Consider the following 19959-nt stretch of genomic DNA (forward strand, 5'->3'; position numbering starts at 1 on the left):
TGTCAATTCTTAAGACAAAGACTCTAAATCAGTCTGTCAGGTCTTCACTGTGAAACCTGCTGAGGTGGCTGTGAAGGGCTGCCTTCGGTAGAGACAAGCCTGAAACCGTCCACTGCTGTCTGTCTCTGCCAGCACCACCCTGCCCACTGGTGTCCCTGCCTCCACCACTGCCCCTACAGTCTGCTTCCACAGAGCAACCCAAGGGATCTTAAATGAATGTAAATCAGATCTTACCAGTCTCTTGCTTTGTACCTTACTGCCCATTGCAGTAGAGATACCATCCCAGTCCTCCTGGGCTGAGAGCTTCGCGTATCTGCCCCAGCCGGCATCTCCAGCTTCTCTGCTCTCAGCTGTCCCCTCGCTCACTGTACTCCTGCCACACTGGCCTCTTTTCCCTTCCATAAACATGATTAGGCCGTTGCCACCTAAGGACTTGGTGCTAGCTGTCTCCTCTCCTAGAATGCACTTCCCCCTAATCTTCGCAGGATGGGCTTCTTGTCATTTGCATCTCCACTTTCATGGTCCTCCTTCAGAGGGGTGTTCGCAGACCTCCTGGTCTGCAGTGCTCACTGCTGCCTCATCCTTATCCACGCATCCTGTGCTCCATCAGAGCAGAGACTAGTCTGTCTTCCTGATGGAGCCTTCTCGGTGTTTGGATTAGTAGCTGTCGTCCCCTGGCACTCGGGAGTTGCTGAATGAATGAATATGTGGCCCAGTTTACTGGAGGCTTGCCCTTTAGCCATTCATGTTCTCAAATTTCCCTTTCCAGTCACTCCCATATTTAATTATCACGGTTCCTTAATTTATTTAGATCTGAGATCAGTGACTTGACCAAATCACCCATAATTCGTAGTTTACAACATGCCATGCCTGTGTTTATTGAGACAGGCACCACAGTGGAAGTGTAGACTCTGGGGGACTTCCTAGGGTCAGATCCTGCCTGAGATTCCTGAGTGTGTGACACTTTGGGCAGGTTGCTTACCCTTTCTGTGCCTCAACCGGAAAAAGGTAGGTAACGGCAGTCCTGGTCTCGTTGGGTTTTGAGGATTAAATGAGTAGATAGATGTAAAGCAGTTATTATAGTGTCTGGCACATGGTAAATTTTAGATAAAAATTAGCTCTTTTTGTTACTCATCTAAGAAGCAAAAAGTACCACCAGGTTGAGTTTGGGAAGGAGTATGAGGAGATAAATTAATTGAGCACCTAAACTATATGACATAGGATCTCTCATTTCCTTGTCTCAAGCTCTGAGACAAGTATTATCTTCATATTCTACATAAGCAAACATGTTTGAAGAGGCTAAATAATTCACATAGCTATTGAGTAGTTGAAACGGTATTTAAACTGAGATCTGACTTCAATGCTCATCTTCTTTCTGTCATGTTGTACTGTTTTCCTAGAGAAAACAATTCTTTGGAATTTTCTTGAAAATTACCTTTTGGTAAGTCTTGTGGGACTTGTTTTTGAAACCTAAAATTTCTTTTCTTCTTATTTTTTTTTGAGGAAGATTAGCCCTGAGCTAACGTCCACCACCAATCCTCATCTTTTTGCTGAGGAGGACTGGCCCTAAGCTAACATCTGTGCCCATCTTCCTCTACTTTATATATGAGACACCTGCCACAGCATGGCTTGACAAGTGGTGTGTAGGTCTGCACCCGGGATCCCAACCAGTGAACCCTGAACCACCGAAGCAGAGCATGCAAACTTAACCACTATGCCACAGGCTGGCCCCTAAACCTGTTTTCTTTATTAATTTAGGATACCATAGCAGAATTCTATGAGGATTCCCTGATAGATTAGCCTCTTGAGTTGTATTTTTAAATCTAGGATTGTACTTTAGTAGAAAAACACAAATTAATGCAGCAAACAATAGAAGAAAGGAATGAAAGTAAGTATAACTGGTTGTCTAATACTCTAATAAACAAGACTCTTGGTTATAAGTAGTAGATTAAAGTTTAAGGATTAGATTTATGTCTTCCTTCCAGATAGCAATCTCAGAGAAGGGCTGCCCCTTCTCTCTCACCATCCATAAGAACCCCCAGGATGGCTGTGGTCAGCCTGACTGACCAGTCTGGGTGACATATCCACTTCTGCAGTGGGTGGTGGCAGGCTGCCACATGGTTGATAGCCCCATCAGAATCAAGTGGAGGAGGGAGGAGTATTCCTTAAAGAATGAGACATAAAATACACAGAAAAGTAGTACATGATCCAAGTTCTAATACATTTTGTCTTGTCCTAATTACATTTTATCTTGGTGAAAATTCACAAAAGTGAAATGGTTTATTACAGATTGTAAAAGGAAGTTGTGTCCAAGCTGAAGAAAATTACCCGTGACTCGACTCCCCTCATAGAGAAATGAGCAGTGAGGTTGGTGGTCCTGTGGCTGTCAGTGCTCCTGACAATAGATACAGTGTCTCTGAGTTCTCGTTAAGTGCCAGTAGCTAATGGGAAGCTCTGTTTCAGAAAACATACTGTGTGTATGAATATTATTTGAAATTATGGAAATCCATAAACAATATTTCTCTAAAAGATTTATTCAGCATTGGGAGTGGGGGGGAGTGCAGGTAAAAGAAAAACAGAAGTCAGTTACTTTGAAGTAAAAGAAGAAAGATATAATCAGATCCAGGTGAAGGGAAAAGGAGGAATGCCATCTCATCTTTATTTCCTTTGTCTTTTAGGTCCTACTTTTTGTTTGTTTGTTTTCCCTTTTTTCTCAGCTTTATCGAGATATAATTGACACATAACATTGTATCAGTGTAAGGTATTACAAGTATTGATTTGATGCATTTATAAATTGTAAAATGCTTACCATCATAGTGTTAGCTACCACCTCCATCCTGTCACTTAGTTACTAATTCTTTTTTTGTGGTGGGAACATTTAAGATCCACTCTCTTAGCAACATTCAAGTATATGATACAGTATTATTAGGTATAATCACCATGCTGTAGGTTAGATCACCAAACCTGATAATCTTATAACCAGAAGTTTGTACCCTGTGACCAGTATCTCCCCATTATTCCCCACCCTTCAACCCCTAGTAATCACCACTTTACTCTCTGTTACTCTGAGTTTGTCTTTTTTACATTCCACATATAAGTGGTATCATACAATATTTGTCTCTGACTTATTTCACTTAGCATAATGCCCTCAAGGTCCATCCAAGTAGCAGGATTTCCTTCTATCTCATAGCTGAATAATAGTCCATTGTATATATACATACATATATGTATATATACCACATCTGCTTTATCCATTCATCTGTTGATGGACGCTTATTTCCATATCTTGGCTGTTGTGAGTAATGCTGCAGTGAACATGGGAGCACAGATATCTCTATGAGATCCTGATTTCAGTTTCTTTGGATATATACCCAGAAGTGGGATTGCTAGTTCTATTTGTAATTTTGAGGAAACTTCATACTATTTTCCGTAGTGGCTGTACCAATTTACATTCCCACCAACAGTGCACAAAGGTTCCTTTTTCTCTACATCCTCATCAACACTTATCTCATCTCTTGTGTGTGTATGTGTGTGTGAGGATGGTTGGCCTTGAGCTGACATCTGTGCCAGTCTTCCTATATTTTATGTGGGATGCCGCCATAGCATGGCTTGATGAGTGGTGCTAGGTCCATGCCTGGGATCCGGGCCTGTGAACCCCGGGCTGGCCCCTATCTCTTGTCTTTTTGATAACAGCCATTCTGACAGGTGTGAGGTGATATCTCCTTGTGGCTTTTATTTGTGTTTCCTTATGAATAGTGATGTTGAGCACCTTTTCATCTACCAGTTGGCCATTTGTATGTCTTTTTTGGAAAACTGTGTTTTCAGTTCCTATGCCCATTTTTTAATTTGGTTGCTCGTTTTTTTGCTATTGAGTTGTATAAAATTCTTGATATATTTTGGATATTAACCTCTTATCAGATTTATGATTTGCAAATGTTTTCTCCAGTTCTATAGCTGCCTTTTCATTTTGCTGATGGTTTCTTTAGCTGTGCAGAAGCTTTTAAGTTTAATGTAGTCCCACTTGTTTATGTTTTGCTTTTGTTGCTTGTGCTTTAGGTGTCAAATCTGGGAAATAACTGCCAAAACCCATTTAAGGACCTTTTCCCCTATTTTCTTGTGAAAGTTTTACAGTTTCAGGTCTTACATTTAAGTTTTTAATCCATTTCTAGTTAATTTTTGTGAGTGGTGTAAGATAAGAGCCCAATTTCATTCTTCTACACGTTGTTATCTAGTTTACCCAAAACCATTTATTGAAGAGACTATCATTTCTCCATTAAGTATTCTTGGCTACCTTGTCAAATATTAGTTGACCTTATACAGAGAGGTTTATATAGAACTGGGCTCTCAGTTCTGTTCCATTGGTCTTTGTGTCTGCTTTGTTTTCCAGTGCCATACTGTTTTGATGACTGTAGCTTTGCAGTATAGTTTTAAATTAGGAAGTATGATGCTTTAGGCTTTGTTCTTCTTCCTCAGGATTGCTTTGGCTATTTGGGGTCTTTTGTACAAATTTTAGGATTGTTTCTTCCATTTCTGTGAAAAATACCATTGGAATTTTGATAGAGATGACATTGAATTTATAGATGGCTTTGGGTAATATGGACATTTTAACAATATTAATTTTTCTGATCCATGAACATGGGCTACCTTTCCATTTATTTGTGTCTCCTTCAGTTTCTTTCATCAAAATCTTATAGTTTTCAGGGTACAGATCTTTCACCTCCTTGGTTAAATTTATTCCTAAGTATTGTACTGTTTTTGATGCTATCATGAATGGGATTGTTTTCTTTATTTCTTTTTCAGATGTTTTGTTGGTAATGTATAGAAATACAACTGTTTTCTGTATGTTGACTTTGTACCCTGCAATTTTACTAAATTTGTTGATTAGTTCTAGCATTTTTTTGGTGGAGAATTTAGGATTTTCTATATATAAGATCATGTCATCTGCAAACAAAGAGAGTTTTACTTCTTTCTTTTCTATTTGGATGCCTTTTCTTTTTTCTTGCCTGATTGCTTTGACTAGGACTTAGGGTACTGTGCTGAATAGGAGAGGTGAGAGTGGGCATCCTTGTCTTGTTCCTGATCTTAGAGGAAAAGCATTCAAACTTTCATCATTGAGTGTGATGTTGGCTGTGAGTGTATCATATATGGCCTTTCCTGTGTTGAGGTATGTTCCTTCTCTACACAGTTTTTTGAGTGTTTTTTATCATGAAAGGATGTTGTACTTTGTCAAATGCTTTTTCTGCATCTATTGAGATAATCGTGTAATTCTTTCTGTTAATGTGGTGTCTCACATTTATTGATTTGTGTATGTTGAACCATACTTGCATCTCAGGAATAAATCCCACTTTATTATGGTGAATGATCTTTTTAATGTGCTGTTGAATTTGGTTTGCTAGTATTTTGTTGAGAATTTTTGCATTTATGTTCATCAGAGATGGTGGTCAGTAATTTTCTTTTCTTGTAACGTCCTCACCTGGTTTTTGAATCGAGATAATGCTGACCTTGTAAAATAAGTTTGGTAATGTTCCCTCCTGTTCAGCTTTTTAGAAGAGTTTGAGAGTGATTTCTGTTAATTCTTCTTTAAATGTTTGGTAGAATTCATCAGTGGACGCATCTGATTTTGGGCTTTTCTCTTTTGGGGGAGGGTTTGGATTACTAATTCAATCTCCTTACTCAGTTTTGGTCGTTTCAGATTTTCCATTTCTTAGTAATTCAGTCTTGGTAGGTTGTATGTGTCTAGGAATTTATCCATTTCTTCTAAGTTGTCCACTTTATTGGTGTATAACTGTTCATAATAGTTTCTCGTGATCATTTGTATTTCTCTGGTATCAGATGTAATGTCTCTCCTGATTTTATTTGAATTGTCTCTTTTTTTCTGAATTAGTCTGGTAAAGGTTTGTGAATTTTGTACTGTTAAAAGAAAACCCTTAGTTTCAGTTATCTTTTCTATTATTTTTCTGATTATCAGATTCTCTTATTTTAACCTTGAGAACAGCAAAGTTCGTTGTCAAGGAGCTCTGTCTACCGATGGGAAGGATGAGTGGGACTGTTCCTATTCCAGCACTTTGTGCATCAAGTCTGTCCTTTAATTTTCAAAAGCTGGGGCTTTTAAGTAGGAGTAAAGAAAGAGTCAAAAAAGTGACCCCATGTGACTGAATTCCACTACCAGTGTCATGGGAAAAACCAAGATCACTGTTCTTACCACAGACGCGTTAGGAAATACGTGTTACATTAGGACCCAGAAAAACACATGTAGACACAGCTAAAAGTTGTAGGAGATAAGACTTAACTCTGATTATGCAACTATGCACTCCAGTGCTTTTTATTCTATTTTATTCCGTTTCATTCTATTCATAGTCCATTGCTGGATTTTGTTTTGTTTTGTTTTGTTTTTTAATGCTGATCTTGACCCACTAAGGGGCCATAAGCTGCCGTGTGACGGGCGCCGGCCTGTGGATGGTTGCAGGAGACAAGAACGGCTGAGGGGTCCTGTCAGAGTGAATGCTCAATGCTGCCCCACCCCCTGCAGCCTCCAGGCCTACACCCCACACTTGTATTCATTCTTGGTTTCCCCAGAAATGCTACTCCCAGCTTTTCATGTGACCACATCTTTGTTCTGCACACACTGCCACTTTGTTTGCTGGCCCTGCCATGTGAGCCCCACATCTGTACTCTGCGCACTGATTGGATGATGGCTCAATGGCCTTCACATACCCAAAGGAAACCCCCACCCCTCCAGGCAAAGGGGAGAGGAGAACTGAAATCAAAGTCTGTAGGGAGAGCCTGGCCTCCCTGGACTAGAGACTGGGCCTGGGGGAGGCTGGGGCAGCGGTGATAGCGTCCGACAGCCAGAGAGATGGATAGGAATGTGCTAAGACCAGGGAGTCAAGCTCAGACTTACAGAGTCTTGCTCACTGCCTTTCCCCTGCCTCTTGATGTCTGCAGGTAAATTCTACTGCAAACCGCACTACTGTTACCGACTCTCCGGCTCCGCCCAGAGGAAGAGACCAGCACTGGCTCCTCTGTCTGGAAAGGTAATGGTAATCCATCTGTAAGTGGGGACAACAGCAGGCACCATTTCAGGGTGTTGGCAGCTCCGGGTGGGGCCGGCAGGGCATGCTGCATGGCCTTGAATCGCCTGTCCTGAGAGTGAGAAGGGCCTGAGAGATGGCTACAGTCCAGTTTGGGGAATGAGCCAACTTTTCAAGCATAGTCTCATGTTGCATTTTGTGAGGTAATGCTCCATCTACCACCTGAGTCAGATTTGGGAGGCTACGGCAGCCCCTCCCTTCTGCTCACTCTATGTCAAAGAAGACTTTTGCCTTTGTAAATAAGCATCTTTCTGAGAGAAGGACACCCTGTAAGCAAACTTGGCTGTAAATAATCTGCTCTGCCTGCCAATTCCTTTAACTTTGTGTATTCTGTGAATTACTGATCTAAGGTCCCTTTTTCTTTCTTACTTTTTAAAATGAGAGTAACCAGCTCCTCCACCTGTCTGTCTTTGGCAGGATAAACCGCGTGTTCCCCACACTACACGCTGTCGCCTTGTTGGTGTGCAGGCCAGCTAATGCTCCCGGCAAAGCTGCTCTGGCCTGCAGAGGGCTTGAGGGGAAGGGTATACCAGGGATCCAGATTTGGACTCCTGGTGCCTCCACATAAAATGTGCCCTGGGTTTTAAAGAAAGACCTACTCTGTGAGGAGTGTGGCCCTGGTGACTGGCGAGAGCAGCAGGCCAGCACGTGCTTCAGCCAGAGTCACTCTTTCTTTCCTCTGGACTTTCTTAGGAGGCCAGAGGACCCCTGCAGGATGGCCCCACTGCAGACGCAAATGGACGGGCCAACGCCATCACCAGCCCTGCTGCGAGAACTCCAGGTAGCCTCACTTCCTTGTTTGGCTGGGTGGTACGTCACTCTCTCAGCCTCTGTGACGCGGCCAAGGGGGTGAGCCAGCGCCTCCAAAGCAACATCTCTTCACTTGGGCACCAAGTGGCCCAAAACCCTTTGGACTCCTTTTTCATGTGCCAGCTGCTTGCATTCGGAGTCCCCTTTCTCTATGGCCTGTCGGAGGTGCTGGTACAAATCAGAGGGGAGTTTCACTGGCAGACCATGAGCCAGTAGGGGCACCGTCTGGTAAGCGGTATCCCTGAGCTTCAGTGTCGTCTGTCCAGAGTCTCAGAGTATTACTGCTGTAGCCCTGGGACCTGCCCACAGCCATCAGTCACACGGGTGGCTGGTCCAGGCCCCGTCCAGGTAAACAGGAATTCAGAACAGGCTGCTTTTATCACTGATGCAAGTGAGAATCCAGAGTTGCAGGGCCTTCTGTAGTTCCTTGTCTCAGACTCCTTTGACAGAGCATGGGGAATGGTGAAAAGGCCCCGTGATCTGGATTTGTGTTCATCTGCACTTGAGACTCTTGCATCCCAGTCCCTCTTGAGGTGTCTCGACGAGCTGACACTGTTCTTCTATTTGACCTGTCCCTGCTAAAGGACATGCCTTGTGCTGATCACTTTGGGACATTTGAACTTCTAAAGAGGATCAAGCCCTAATTTGTCCCACTTTGACTAACCATTTCCTTGTCAGGACATGAATGACACCATCCCTACCTCTAAAAACATTTGTTGTGGCCTCAGTGGGGCAGGACTGGGAAAGGCTCATGGACACTAGGCTCGTTGTGAAGAACTGTGTGTTTCTCCTTAAAATTGCCTCTCTCTGCTTTATGTTAAACCAGCCTGTGAGATGTGTCCACAGTTCCACAAACTGCTAGGTGGTCCTGCTGCCCTCAATACAGCCCAGATGTTCACAGCCCAGGGTCACTGTGTAGGTGAGAGAGGAAGTCAACAGGGCCATGTTTCTGCTTGTCACACGTTTACTCTCATTCAGAGAAAATATATCTCAAGCAGCCATTTACAAACTCCCAAAAATTACCTTATAAAAATAAAGATTATCAGGTAATGCCAGAAACTATGGAGAAGGAGTTGCTAGTGGAATTTCCATCATGGAAAAGAGAAGAATTATCCACTCGGCCTTCAAGTAAGAGGTTCCCAGAGTTTCTTCTTTCCCCGTGCCTAAGCACCGGTGGAAGCCATGGTGCCAGTTCTGGGAGAGGAGGATGTGCCCAGAGGCTGGCAGTGCTGTGATATCTAGGCTGAGATACAGCAACCACAGCCAAGCTAGGCGAACTCGGCCCCTGCTGCTGTGTGTGCCCTGTTACAGTCTGGGGACGCTCTTTAAGTCCCCTACAGGTGAGACCCATGTTTTATAGCAATGTTTAAGCTACGAATGACTTTGAAACCTCTAGCCTTGGAACCCTTTACAATCTGTCTTTCTCATGAAGTGCTGACATTTTCAGGGGGCACTCTCAGAGCACTAGGGGGAGGCGCTGGAAGAGAAAAATAACCAAAGGGGTCTGGACAGAGGCTCGGCTTCGCACCGTAGGATGTGCATTGGACCAGGCGGGAGCACCACTGTGTTTGTCTGGGCCTTGTTCCACAGAGATGGTTTTTCCAAGGAACCTGGCTACTCAATAAAACAACTCAAAGAAATTAAAGTTTCTTTTTGGATATAGGGTTCTTAACAAAGAGTTAAGCACAGTGAAGTTCAGGTCATTCTGAGCAAGCCGAGTGTGTTCGCATTCCCAGCCGGTTCCATTTGCCATTCTTACTGTCTAGTTTGAAAGCGTAATGGATATTAGGTCTTTAGGGGTCTAAAGAATGAAGGGTTCCTTAGAGAAGGAGAATAATATTCTACAAGGCAGGGAGAGAAGATGAGAGCTGGCAGTGTTGGTCAAGAATCAGAACAACTAAGGAAGAGTCAGAGCTCTAAAGGTGTCACAGTCCCCGTGGCTCTTGATCCTGAAGGTGACTTGCCTGTGTTAGCAAAGGAGTTCACGATGCGGCGTCCTGAAGGGTCACCCCTGAACCCCTAAGATGAAAGAGGCAGGCGCTATCCCCCCCATTGAAGGTCCCCTCGAGGCAGTGGGAAGGCCAGAGCCTAGGAGCAGTGGGATTCGGGATCCGCCTCTGGAGACTGAAGCTTCTTAGAAACTATGGCTGAGTCTGCACTCACTCCAGAGCACCAGCACTTTCCCTCAGCGGGGTCTGATTTTGTCAGCCTGTCTAGAAAAAGAACAGAATTATGGGGAGTATTTCATAGTTGGCGTGAAATTTTTGCCTTTGAAAGGGATTTGCTTCTTTAAATCCCAAACTAAAGCTTTGATTGGTTAGCTAGAATTTCCTTTTGAAAACTTTCAGAAAAACTCAGGTGTTTCAGGGTTCCAGAATGTGTGTATTAGATGGCAGCCATTAACTGATATCCAGGTGTGTCTCCTTGCTGGACCCCAGACAAGAAGCTGTAAGGGATGCACTTGATTCTCCCTGTCTAAACAAACCACCTCCCAGCGCCCCATCCCCCGGAGGCAGAGTCAGGGAAGCTGTGGCTGTGGCTGGCGTGTGGGCCGCCTGTGCTCCTGCTCTGCACTGCCTCTGTGTTTTGTGGCATTTCCCTCTTCTGCCTTATATTCTCTTCCCTTATGCCAAAATTAGTGCTGTTGCCAAAAAAACAAACTCATGAGTTAAAAGAAGCTGCTCCGGGCCTGCTCCACGGTGCTTTCTCCAGCACCTGATCTGGAGCCGCAGCCTCCTTTAGCGCTTGGGGCACAGGCTTTACAGTGGTTTGTGTCTAATGTGCTTTCAGTATAGAAACCCTCTTTTCTGTTCTCCACGTCTGTAAACGCTTTGTTTCCAAGCTTTTAAACTCACGGCTACAGGTCAGTGGGCCCAGCACCTATTTTCCTACTCTGGCTTCTTAGTACCTGCCCTGACTTTAGGAAAAGTCTGGACAATAACAGACAAAGAAAATCTCCAAATGGGATATTTGCGGGTTTTTTGGATCCTTTTTCTGTCCAGAGGAATCCCCTTTACATCTCATATAACCAAAGGTGAAGCATAAAGGCTATGGGATAGCACAACAAGGGAACAGAAGAGCATTTCTTCTAGTCCAGGCCACGGGGATGGGATGAGGGAAACACTTCAGTTGTCTGTGGTCTTATGGAAAAGACGATCTTAACTTAAAAGGTCGCCTAGCAGAGAAACAAGTGGCAGGTGCCTGCTCCCTGTCCATCACGCCCCTTGCATGATCACCATTAGGTTCCAGAGTTTGCATGCTGACTGGGCCGTTAGGAAGTGCAGGCGTTTCCCACACCAGCTAGAATAGCTATGCAGTACAAGGAATTCCATTCAATCCTAGGGTTCCTAGCTGTCAGGAGGAAGTGAGGAAATCCTCTCGCTGCTTCCCAAACCCTCTTCCCTTATAGGCGTTTTGGAAAACCTGTTAGTAGAGCAAAGAGAATTTGGAAACCCAGCGTAATTCTATAACCCTGCCCCAAGAGTCGTAGTTGATGATTTGTGAATACTTATATATATGCACATATATATTTATATAGGGTTAATTTCATATATACAAATAGTATTTATATATCATGTCCTAAATAATAATAACAACAATAAGAATGAAGCTGTTTCTAAAGCCTCTTATTTGTTGGGAAACAAACTCTTGGGGAGCTCTTCCCTTGGGGGCCGTGCCACTGGCCTGGCCTGGTGCTCTGCTGGGATTTGGAGGAGGCAGCGCAGCCCAGCACCCCCGTGGAGGGAGACTTCGGGGGTAGGTATCTCAAACTGAGAAGGACACACTCCCAACCTCAGGAAGTTGGTTCAAGAGCAGATTACGTAGCAGGTTTTGTCGCTCGTGGACTACCATAGGGGGCCAGACGCCTCAGCTCCCTCTGCTCTGCTCTCAGGTGTGAGTGTCGGCCCCCCTGGGTCCGTGCCTGCACCTTCCCTGGCTCTGAGTGTCGGGTGTGTCAGTGTGGGACAGTGGAAGTGTTTAGTCCCTCCTACAAGGGGCCTCAGCGTGGCCTTGAAGGCCTGAGCAGTGAATTAAGGGGTTCCCTTTTTTCTGGGCCCTGTAGCTTAGGGTGAAGGCAAGTGTGGGGGGAGGAGGCAGTAAGCCGGGTCCCCACGGCAGTGGTGCAGAGGAACCAGAGCAAGGGGGATGGCCTGTGCAAGGGCGCGCCACCCGTCCACTTCGGGCCTTCCCTAAAGCCTTTGTTTTTGCCTTGTTTTTAACCTGTGCTGTTGTGAGTTTTCGGTGTGTTTCTTTGTGAGTTTTTTAATTTAATTGTGTAACTTTGTTTTTGCCGTTACTGTGAAACTAAGGTGTTGTGCTTTTAATTTTCTTTTAACAAATGTTATTCTTATTTAAGAGAATAAATTCCAAACAATCTGCAGGTTTCTGAGTTTTTCTTTTCCTTCCCTTTCTCCTGATTGGAGGGTGGGAGGGGGCTTGCAGGCCGTTGTGCCTCGGGACTCTCGCTTCTGGGGTGGGGTCAGGGAGAGAGTGCAGATTATTAAGATGGGGAATCAGGGTGTTCATACCTGGAATAAGATTAACAGAGGGGCTCCTGTTCAGCGGGGTTGGCATGGTGGGAGACATTTTGCGTTGTAGCAGCTGCAGGTGGAAGAGTGAGGAGGACCTCCCCGTGCCCCACATTCGGTCAGCTCATGTGCGGAGCAGATGGAGGGACAGGAGCTCCACGCTGAGCCCGTATGTGGCGCAGGCCGCGGGGCCAGTTGCCGTTCTCCTGTCTCTGACTCTAGCTGGCTGTTCTTGGGAACCGGGGCAGTTAACGTTTGTCTCCACTACCTTGAGGCTCTTGCCTAGGGTGCGCTGACCTTGCTCCTGGTGACATTGGAGGCTCTTGCTCTGTCCTCCCCAGCTGACGTGCCTCCCATGCTGTCTTTGCTGTGACCTGGATGCCGAGCTAGCGTATCCAATTCTGCTTAGCCACTCTTAAGCCTGTCCTCTTCTCACAGACCCTGCTGTGACCTTAGCAGCGGTGGCCTCCTGTGCTGTGTCTGCATGCCGACCACAGTGGCACAGCCCAGCTTGGGTGCTGAATTGGACCAAAAGAGGGCACTTGGCAGGGGGAGCACTTGGCTCTATGTCTGCTTCTGCTGAGCTCTAGGAAATCGGGTGTGTGTTGTTAGCAAGGCGTTGCTGGCCTACTCTATTCTGAAGCAGCCCTCTTGGGGCTTGAAGAGTTCTTGGGCTTCTCCACAGGATGGAGCGACAGAGTGCCAGATTCTCCAGGCGTTCTAAGTAACCAGACTCCTCCCCACAGGGTGCATCTGTGTCCCTGCATGGCTTCCAGCTCTTCCAGAACACTGTCTTTGGTTTCATTTTAATCCTCAGAGCATTGCTGGTTCAGAATTTATCCCAACAGAGAGTTTGAGTGCCTCCTTGGCCTGTTCATTCCCCATCTCCCAAGCTTATAGTCTGTTGTTCCCCTTTCTCTGAAATAAGTCAATCAGTATTCTGGTGCCTGCAAAAGGCTGGTAGAAAAAGAATTGGGATGTGGGGATATAGTAAGCAGTGATTAATAAATTGACAAAGAATCAATGATAGGGATGAATAGATAAATGTATATAATTTTCAAGTTTTAAACCTTTGCTGCTGTTGCCTTCCCTTATCCCAGTAATAGAGGAGAGGAGAGCCGTCATTGTTCAGAACAGTGTACTGCAACATCTAACAGGAAGGTGGTGACAGCTGGCATGATTCTGTGCCGCCCATTGTGAAGACCCTGGAGAATTCCCTTTGAGTCTCCTTTCTTTCTGAAACTTGTTGAGATCCTTTCTCTTTATTCTCATAAATTCCCTGGCGATTCCCTAATTTAGACACTCCCTAGGAGGGCTCCTGTGGTGCAGACGCGCAAGCACTATAGGCACTGAAAGTAGGCCGCTCTGTTTGCATACTGAGAAATAGGGCAGGGTGATGCTTTGTAGGATCGAGGTCCTACAAGTGTCTCCCTGAGGTACAAATATAAAAAAGAACACTGACTTGGGGCTCTCTTAAATATAATAGCCAGGCACAGGATTTCAGGGAGAAACTTCCGCGAAGCTTTAAAACCTCATTGAGACTCCAAAACCAGTCCTTACCTTGCAACTCTGATCCAGCCAAGCATCCATCAAGTGCAAACAAGTAGATGAGTCATAATAAAATGAGGGAGGGAAGTCAGACGGGTGCTCCTGCTGGGTTAGGCCACAGGCCTGTGTGTTCCTCTCTCATCACTGCCCACAGTTCCAACCGTGTGTTGGCTGCTGACACCTCTTTCTTCACAATTGCGCCATGTCTCTTCACCACTTATGTTCTTGGAGTGGGGTAGGCTTTTGTGCAGAAACACCTTCCATATGCCAGGGGAGAGAGGTAGGGCTCCAGGCATGTACATATGACTCTCCTTTGATTACTTCCAGGTTTCACCAGCCATGGGAACAATGGCTCCCTTTTACTTCCTGTGGGTCAACTTCCACATAGCTTTGCATACTTTATTAACATTTTCTGAATATATCTGAGGCACTTCAGTGGGCCTCTGAAAAGGACAGTGGGCAAGAGGTTGAGTCACTGCCCGCACACAAACCCTAACTCAAGCTAACTAAACTTGACCTTGCCTTTATGTTGTCCTTTTCCTCCCAGAATGAGACGTGTGCACAGGTGTAGTCAGAGAGCCCCTAACATGTGAAGAAGGCTCATACCCTCACACAGAGCCCTTGTCAGCATCAAGGGGAAGTTTTGGAACACATTTCAGCAGAAAGGGAGTCCAGGGCCCCAGCTCTGCCGTACTACAGAACAGATTCTCTTGGGGCCATGCAAGGGTAGTTACAAGAAAAATCCTTACCATTGAGTCAGAATTTCTAATGGCCTCTTATGTTTTCTTTACCTCTGTTCTTTCTGTACCCAGCCAGCTCATTGTAATTACACATTGTGCGTGAAACTGTCTTGTCTATACCTATTAAGTGATTGAGCCCCTTATTCTGTACTTCTTTGAAATATCAGGATTCCTTCTACTTTATCACCATTATTTCATAGCGTAGTCTGATTTCTTCTAGGTCCTTGCCTGGAATTGTAGTTCTTTCATAATTATTTTATATTAAGTGACACCTGTCACCATAAGAACTCACGGCCCTTACACCCAGGGCCACCTGCTTCTCTGAGATTCCAAAGCCACCTTCCCTGAAGCCTGTGTCCAGTGCTACTGGGCCTCCATCAAAGCCTGCTCCCCAAGAGACGGGAGCCTGGCAGAGAGGCAGGCCCGCATCCAGTCGCTGAGGATGGTGGTCCCAGGTGGGGACCTAAGGCACCAGAACACAGGGCGCAGCAGGTTTTGGTCTTCCTCAGCAACTATATGACCAAAATCAGGGCTGTTTCACTGGCTAAAGCCTAAATATGTTTGCATTGAGTTCTCGTGTTCTTTCAAGGTTATTACAGCCAGGAGTACTGTGCAAGTGAATGCCAGAGAGGGTAGTCCTCTTGGTATTTGGTAGCTGCTCAGAGTTCAAACCTTAAAAGTGTGATTAAGTAGACTCTAGCTGGGACCTTAGGGAAAAGAGTTTGTCTCTAAGAAGCTAAACCATTGTGTGGGTTTCTTGGACCGAACTCAATCTGGTAACTGAGGAATAGCTGATAGCAATTATAATAGGATTATAACACCTTATTTATTCTTGTTTCCCTGTTTTCTAGAACTAAACTAGGATCTAGAAAGACCAGGTTGGAAAGAGACCAGCTACAAAATTTTCCTCCCACTGTTTTACCAACTAGAGACCTAATTAGGTTAGTAGATTCTCCTTTGAAAAGCAAATACTCTCTCCTAGAGTTTAGTCTCGTGTGAATTACTGTGAACCAGCTGCCTGCCTGCCTGTCATCTGGGCTCCCTTTTCTCAGGGCATGGGCCTTGGTGGAGGCCCAGTAACACTGGGACACAGGGTGCAAGGAAGGTGGCTCCAGGGCAGTCGAAACCTTATGGAAGGCTTTGAATCCCCAGAGGAGCAGGCGGCACTGGGTACCTGGGGTGAGGGAAGTTCATGGGCTACAGGAGGAGAGACCGCAGTCTGTTGGCTTTGCTCTATTGCTGAGAGCTGGCGACCGTCCTCCATGCTGCTGAGAGTACCGTGCCGAGGGGCCGTCTCTATTTATAACCAAGAGAGCCCCCTCCTCTGCTGAAGTCTTTTCCTCAAATAAAAATAGGGAGTAAACCTTGAAGTGTGCTGACTCCTGTTATTTTGTCCCATATGATTAATACTGGTTCATTTACCATAGTGGCCCTTGTCATCCTACCTTACAGAAAACAACCTGGAAAGGCACATGGTCATGGTAGCAACAACGATCGTAACTGACATGTAGCCCTTGCTGTGAACTAGGCCCGGTCTGGGTGCTTTGTGGGCGTTGCTCTTCAATCCTCGCAGTAGCCTGTGAGGTGGTGTCATTTTGCAGATGGGGAAACAGGCACAGGGAGGTGAGGCAGACTTGATCGAGGCCACCTAACTGATCAATGCAGAGTCGGGACAGACTCTACAGAGGACCTGAGAGCATTGTGTCCCTGCTGCGCCATGCAGCTTCCCTTCACCCATTCTCCACCCTCAGCCTGACCACACTTGGTAAGAGGAGAGAGTGGTGTGTTTAGTTCCACAAATAATATATTTTTTAATATGCTTCAACAATGCCCCATATAAATCACTGAGTATGCATTCGATTATTCCTGGGAAATATATGTCCCTCAACTTCTTTGGCAGTCACCCCAGGGCTAGGAACATGTCTTTGGAAAGATACTGGAGTAAGGAGCAGAGAGCGAGAATCTGGAGGAGATGGGTTTTATAGTTCGAGGGGATGTTTCCTGTTGCTCTCTGGGCCCCAAGTCTACTCACTTCTGACTTACAGATCCATTGGCTTATCTTCTTGCTCTGCCATCTCATTTCATTCTACTTTTTAAAGGCCCAGTGATGGTTGAGCTGACATTTCCATTCTCTTACTGCCTTTGTAACTACATTCACAGTCCACATGAGAAGTTACCTGCCCTGGCCCTGAGTGGCCTTTGGATGTAAGGAAAGAGAGAGATGATTGTACATCTCTTTGTACTGACAGTTGGAGCAGAATCACCTGTAACAGGAGAGAAACGTGGAAATTCTTATCTATCCAACTTTGGGCCACTTTGGGTTCACCTCACCCTTGAAATGACTTACTTTTAAATCTTTGGGCTAAATGTAGATATTCCAGATGAGCAGTTTTGGTTTTGCCCTGTTGCATGAAATTTGGTTCTGGCACAGAAATGCTTTCGGGAAGTCCCCTGAGCATGTGCAAACATAGCCTTGGAAAGGCATGCTGTGACAGGGAGCCCTTGGATCTCACCAATAGGACGTTTTTGGATAATGGAAAAAAAGAAGAGTTAAGAACACAGAGAGAAAGCTTTGTTTTTCCACGTCGTATCTTTAAGTCTAGTCTTCTCCCTAGGTTTAGTGAGAGGACCTGCTGTAATGTCACAGGGCTGTTCCCTCCATCAGCAGACTTCCAGCATCCAGCTAGGAAAAAGTAGGTGAGAGGAGAATAGTTCATCAGACTCATCTTTTGTCTACTTAGGTCCTGCTTTGGCCTAGTAGGGCTCAAACGCAGACAGACGTGAATGGGGTGGGCGTTGTGTAGGTTGCCCTTGAGTGACATCGCAGTGAAGGAGCAGAGCCATCCTTTGTAAGTGGAGCTGTGCCATGGATGGTGAAGTGCCCAGCTGCCTCGTGCAGTGACTTGTGTATTTGCTCAGTGTGTGGCATTGGGACGAGGTTGTCACTCAGCCTGTGAACATCTTCCCTGGATTTCCTCTCTGTGGACAACAAGCCAAATCGTCTGTTCAGCATCACAGTTCTCAGTTGGTCCTTCCCATACTGTACTTCCACTGGTCAAGATGTCTTACCGTGGCAACCAAGATGAAGCTTCCTGAGCTCATGGCTGTGCTTTCAATGCACCGAGTCCCATCAGGCCACTGTCAGAGTGTCTGATGAATTGGTTGGCCTCTTGGTGAGAGATTAGAAATAGTTTGATATAACTTCTAGGCCAGATTTCTCAAGCTCAGCACTGTTGACATTTTGGTGAGAGAGGTTTTTGTTTTGAAGGGCTGTCCTAGGCATTGTAGGATATTTGGCAATATCCCTGGCCTCTCCGTGTTAGCTATCAGTACACCCCTTACCTCAGTTGTGACAGCTGAAAATGTCTCAACATTGCCGAATGACCCAAGGAAAGAAATCACCCCAGTTTGCAACCACTGATCTAGACTAACATCAAAAGCACAGACGTGACATTGACATGCAGTTAACCTCAAATTTGTTGTTCCCAGTAGGAGATGAAGAAAGTGAGTGAGGATAATGAAAGTGATGCAGAACCACAGTGACATTTGACAACAGCAGTCTCTCAGTCTTGCTGCTGCCCCTGTTAAAGTTGTGAGCGCACACTTCCCAACATTTGGATCCTTACTTCCATGTTGGTTCCCCTATACTAATACTGTGTGTGCTAGCAGACAATTACAAAACATTCTAGAAGGCAGGGCTAAAAAATAAATTAACAGAAATTCTAGTGTTTTTTTCCTGTACCGCAGTGAATTGTCCCTGCATCCCCAGAATGTGCTCATCCTCTGTGACCACAGCCTCAGTGAACTGAGCTGGGTCTAAATGGAACAAGCACAGATATTGAAAACAGAAGATGCATGTTTGAGTTCCAGTTCTGCAGCCTATGATCCTTGCCATCTCTGGTCATGAAGTTCCCGGAGCCTCAGTTTCCCCATGTTATAAAATGGAAAAAATGCCACCTGTTCTTTTCTACCTCATAAGATTTTTGTAAAAAGCAAATAAGCTAAAATATATGGAAACTTGTTTATTTAAGAGCGTTACAGGAATAACAAATAAGATTATCATTGGTGGGGATTCCAGAAGATGCTAGAGTGATCTCAAGGAGAGAGTGAGTTAGGATTATTTCTACTCACTGGCTGATGGTCTCCCTCTCAGGTCTGTGCGTCCTGTGGGATTAGGACACTATGGCCCATTGGGGTGTATTCCTAACCAGCAGAGATTTGGGGAAACAGAACAGTGAGAAGGGCTAGGCCCTCTCTCGTCTTCCACAGAATGGGCGGGGAGAGGACCTATACTGCGTGCCAGCTCTTTGGAAGGATTAAGACTGCAAAGCCTTGGCTAAATTTGGCATTGCGTTTTCCTCAGCCTGCAAGGATGTGATATGACGTCACCTCCTATTTCTGTGACACCCCAGGGGCTCTTCACTGTCATAACACAAGTAAAAACAGTCACAGACAGGGTTTACATTAAGCTGAATTTTCAACTCATGACCCAGAAGTCAGAGGGCTAAGCAGGAGTCAGTTAGCTTTGTCTTAGGGCAGAGCTAGGGTCACAGCAGTCCTGGGTACTGTCTGGATCTGTGCTCGTTTGACCCGCAAGCCCTGTCCCTCAGGGACCTCAGTGCGACCTCATGACCTATTTGTAGGAGAAGGAGTCTGACTTCCTCTTCCAGAATCAGGGCAAGGATGGGTGCTTTATGGGCGGCCAGAGAACTGTGGCCACCACTGCAGCTGATGCCGCCACGTCACTCCTGAGAGAGGGTTCTCCTGAGTCCATTCAGTGCCCTCCTGTCCCGTCAGCCTTCTGTGGCCTCTGTCCCTAGGCACTGCTGTTTCTTTTCCAGGCCAGTGTCAGTAACCTTCTGACAGGAAAAGAAAGGCGTAACTGTGATAGATAGGGGCATCAAGTAGTAGTTGTGGGCTTTGCTGGAGGCCATTTTAGTTCCTTTCCAAAAATATATCTTCAGCTAGTTAAGGGAATGCTGTTTATGAGATTTTGTGTCTTTAAAAGGGAACCTGTTTGAGAGAGCCTTCCCTTGGGGTGTGGGTTTGTCCCTGTTGGTAGTCTGGTTATGCGCAGAGCCCCAAGACTTTGAAAATCACTCTCATGGCTCAGAGACCAAGCCTGCTCTGGGGCTGTGCAGCTGTCTGTGTTTGGGCCGCCTCGGAGCCAGCTTGGGACACACTCTAGACTGAAGTGCCCCGGAGGATGGGGGCACTGGCATTTGACCTCAGCATCTTGGG

The 19959-nt window shown here is 45.6% G+C and overlaps 1 protein-coding gene across 50 annotated transcripts in view; it reads left to right on the forward strand.

Moving 5' to 3' along the window:
* The window catches only part of MICAL3 (microtubule associated monooxygenase, calponin and LIM domain containing 3), a 199163-nt gene that overhangs the window by 120360 nt on the left and 58844 nt on the right, over positions 1-19959 (forward strand). For 47 of the 50 annotated variants that reach the window (XR_011439642.1, XR_011439640.1, XR_011439641.1 and 44 more), the window contains 2 exons: positions 6946-7034; positions 7785-7872. Coding sequence is in view for 45 of the 50 variants with exons in the window: in XM_070269759.1 (XP_070125860.1) it covers positions 6946-7034; positions 7785-7872 (177 nt within the window). In the remaining 5 variants the exon portion in view is untranslated. Of the gene's footprint in view, positions 1-6945; positions 7035-7784; positions 12283-19959 lie in introns of those variants that run through there. The other 3 variants (XM_070269762.1, XM_070269763.1, XM_023642849.2) reach the window with 1 other exon arrangement.

The sequence above is a fragment of the Equus caballus genome, chromosome 6 (assembly GCF_041296265.1).
Source record: "Equus caballus isolate H_3958 breed thoroughbred chromosome 6, TB-T2T, whole genome shotgun sequence".
In the NCBI taxonomy this organism is placed as follows: Eukaryota; Metazoa; Chordata; class Mammalia; order Perissodactyla; family Equidae; genus Equus; species Equus caballus.